This window comes from Austrofundulus limnaeus, unplaced genomic scaffold (genome assembly GCF_001266775.1).
Source record: "Austrofundulus limnaeus strain Quisiro unplaced genomic scaffold, Austrofundulus_limnaeus-1.0 Scaffold454, whole genome shotgun sequence".
Taxonomy (NCBI): domain Eukaryota; kingdom Metazoa; phylum Chordata; class Actinopteri; order Cyprinodontiformes; family Rivulidae; genus Austrofundulus; species Austrofundulus limnaeus.
The window spans coordinates 238,829-241,639 of record NW_013952856.1 but is presented as its reverse complement, the minus strand read 5'-3'; the positions used below and the strand labels follow the sequence as shown (position 1 = coordinate 241,639).

At 43.2% G+C, this 2,811-nt stretch overlaps 1 protein-coding gene across 1 annotated transcript; it reads left to right on the top strand.

Moving 5' to 3' along the window:
* Nucleotides 1-212: 212 nt before the first annotated feature.
* cunh11orf96 (chromosome unknown C11orf96 homolog) lies at nucleotides 213-1,552 on the top strand. Its single transcript, XM_014025066.1, has one exon. The coding sequence runs from the start codon at nucleotides 513-515 to the stop codon at nucleotides 885-887; it is 375 nt and encodes a 124-aa protein (XP_013880520.1). The 5' UTR covers nucleotides 213-512; the 3' UTR covers nucleotides 888-1,552.
* The last annotated feature ends 1,259 nt before the right edge of the window (nucleotides 1,553-2,811 follow it).

Here is a 2,811-nt window from a genome sequence, read left to right as displayed (position 1 = left end):
GTGTCTTTGCATGTGTGTGTGCACATTTAAAGCCAGCACACACAGTGTTTGCCTTTTCACGTGTTTGTTTTGAGGGGCTGACTGTAATAGAGGCTAGAACCGTGACTGACAGGGGAGAAAGTGGGGGTGGGAGGGACCTGAGAGGCTCGGGGCGTATGGGGAGAGAGGAACTGGGCGTGTGGCGCGCTGCTATAAAAGAGAAGGCTGGAGCTGTTTGTGGCATAAGCTCAAGCAGACTGAGACGGACACAGAACGAGAGACAGAGGGGAGACGACAGACTCAAGAGTTTCCAAACAAGCTGAGGGTAGCAGAACTGACGAGGAGATCTTGAAGATCTTTATTTGGAGAAGATTTTCTACCCTGATTGTTGAGTTTATTTTGGATGGACTCTTGTTTTGTGGCTCCTGAGATAGTTTTCTTTCCTTTCAGACAAGGCTCCTGAAAGTCAAGTTTGTGGCAGTAGGGAAGAGCAGAAGTCCTCAAATTCAGTTTCATTTGACTTCTGCTTGGCCATGGCTGCTGTGCGTCCAATGACCTCGGAGGCCTCTGGTTTCCACGTCCTGTCAGCCCACCTCATGGCCGCTGCCATGGAAGAGTTCCCCCAGCAGCTGCCTGTCCCTGAGGGCCTCGCAAAGGGCAAGAGTCGCTCCCGCCGGCCCCGCGAGGCTCGCTTCAAAACCCAGCCCGTCACCTTCGCAGAGATCGCCGAGGTGGAGGAGGAAGGTTCCTCCCCGCTGGAAGAGGAAAGGGCTCGTCGCTCCTTCTTGCAGTCCTTGGAAAACCTGCGGCGGAGCACCCAGACCCTCCATTGCCCACCGGGGGGCCATCGCAGCTGCACCCCCACACAGACCAGCCTGGACTCCAGTGACTCCGACTCCACTCAGTGAGGAGAGGTTCTGCACTCGTCTCCTGGCTCTGAAGTTCCTCACTTAACCTTAATGACATTTCAGACGGAGGCCAGTCAAATTGAACTACAACGGCCTGGACTCATCAGCCTGCCTGCAAGCTGCTGCTGCTGCGTTTAGTTCACTAACACCAGACTGAAGATCCACTTCATGTGCACAAAGACCTTCTGCCACAGGCTGGTTTCACTGCCGTACAGATCTGATGTGTGTAAAGACAGACGACGATGCAGTGTTCTCTCCAAATGTATCTTTTTCTATTGTTTCTAGATCGCAGATATTTTTCCATATTGAAAATGTCTTACGACTCAGATTTTTCTACCTGACCACTAATGGCTGAGGGAACTGTTGAAAGTGTGAGCGCTGCTTGTACACCGAGAAAGAAAAACCTCCTGCTTTGAAAGTGACCCGGCTGTCACTGAAGCTGTACCACAACGAAGAGTCTCGACTCGTTTCCTAAGAAATTTGAGCTCCTGCTTTAACTTCTGAACACATATCACCTTTCCAAATGTCTCTATTTTGTATGTATTTATTTTCGTTTTATTATTTTAGTCATAGCCAAGTGAATTTTGATAGATGTAACATATTATTTCAGTTTTTGCCTTCTTGACACAATGACTTTTAAAGAAACTGATAACCTTTATACTTCATGTTTTCTTTCACTTCTGTTTCATAAATGTACTTTAATAAATATTTTCAAATACACAATTTTCTGTTCTGTTCTAATTGTTCTTTCTGAATGATTACAAGATTTCAGACACTGACTTGCCACTGTAAGAATAATGATGTGACGGTGCTAGTCACAAGTAAGAAGAGTTTCACAATAATACCCAGATTATGAAGACGGGACGTGATAAATAGATTCATTAACAGTGTTATTATGGTAAACTAATTTCTGACTCATGCTTATAGTCAGAGCTCGACCTGCATCTGCTGCTGACGTACTTTCAGTAATGTCAGGTTTCCATCTGTCAGCCACAACAACCGCTTGCCTGTTGTATAACACGACTCACAGACAGCTGCTGCAGCCTCTCTTTAATAACCCTTCTCTCCTAATCCAGTCGTTGTCAGGTGAGATGAAGTAACTTTGATGTGAGAACAACTCAGCAGCATGCGGCGGACAGAGAGGATCTAAAGGAGAAGCATTATGCTGATGTTGATGAGGGAGCTGAATGGTGAACGTTTGTAGTTTTCGAGATGAATGGTTTCTGGACTGGAACTGAACAGAAAACACAAACCTTAATGTTTGTGGTGCACGATATCATGGTGTGTACACTGCAAAAACTGTCCGTCTTACCAAGTTTTAAAATCTTATGTCCAGCCAAAAAGTCTTTTTGATCTTGTTTTGAGACTGATTTACTAAACAAGTACTGATTGTGTAAGAATAATAATCTTGTTTTTAGAATATGTAAGAATATTTGTCTTGTTAGTCTGAAAATTTCACTCAAATTAAATAAAAAAAATTCTGCCAATGGAGTCAGAAAACTTTACTTGGTAAGATTCTTGAAATAAGAAAAAAGGAGTCAAATCAAGTATCTCAAGAATCTTACCAAGTAAAATTTTCTTACTCCATTGGCAGAAATTTTTGACTTAATTTGAGTCAAATTTTCAGACTAACAAGACAAATAATCTTACACATTCTGAAAACAAGAGTATTATTCTTACACAATTAGTTCTTGTTTAGTAAATCAGTCTCAAAACAAGATCAAAAATACTTTTTGGCTGGATATAAGATTTTAAAACTTGGTTAGGTGGACAATTTTTGCAGTGAATAAGAAAAAAGTAGATTTTTTGTGTGTCTGAGGCAGACCCTGTCAAATGGAAGGAGCAATTTTATCCACCATCAGGTACAATGGCAGAGCCAGTGGCTGGCCTGTGGTGGCCTCGCCAATCATAGATTAATCTTCAG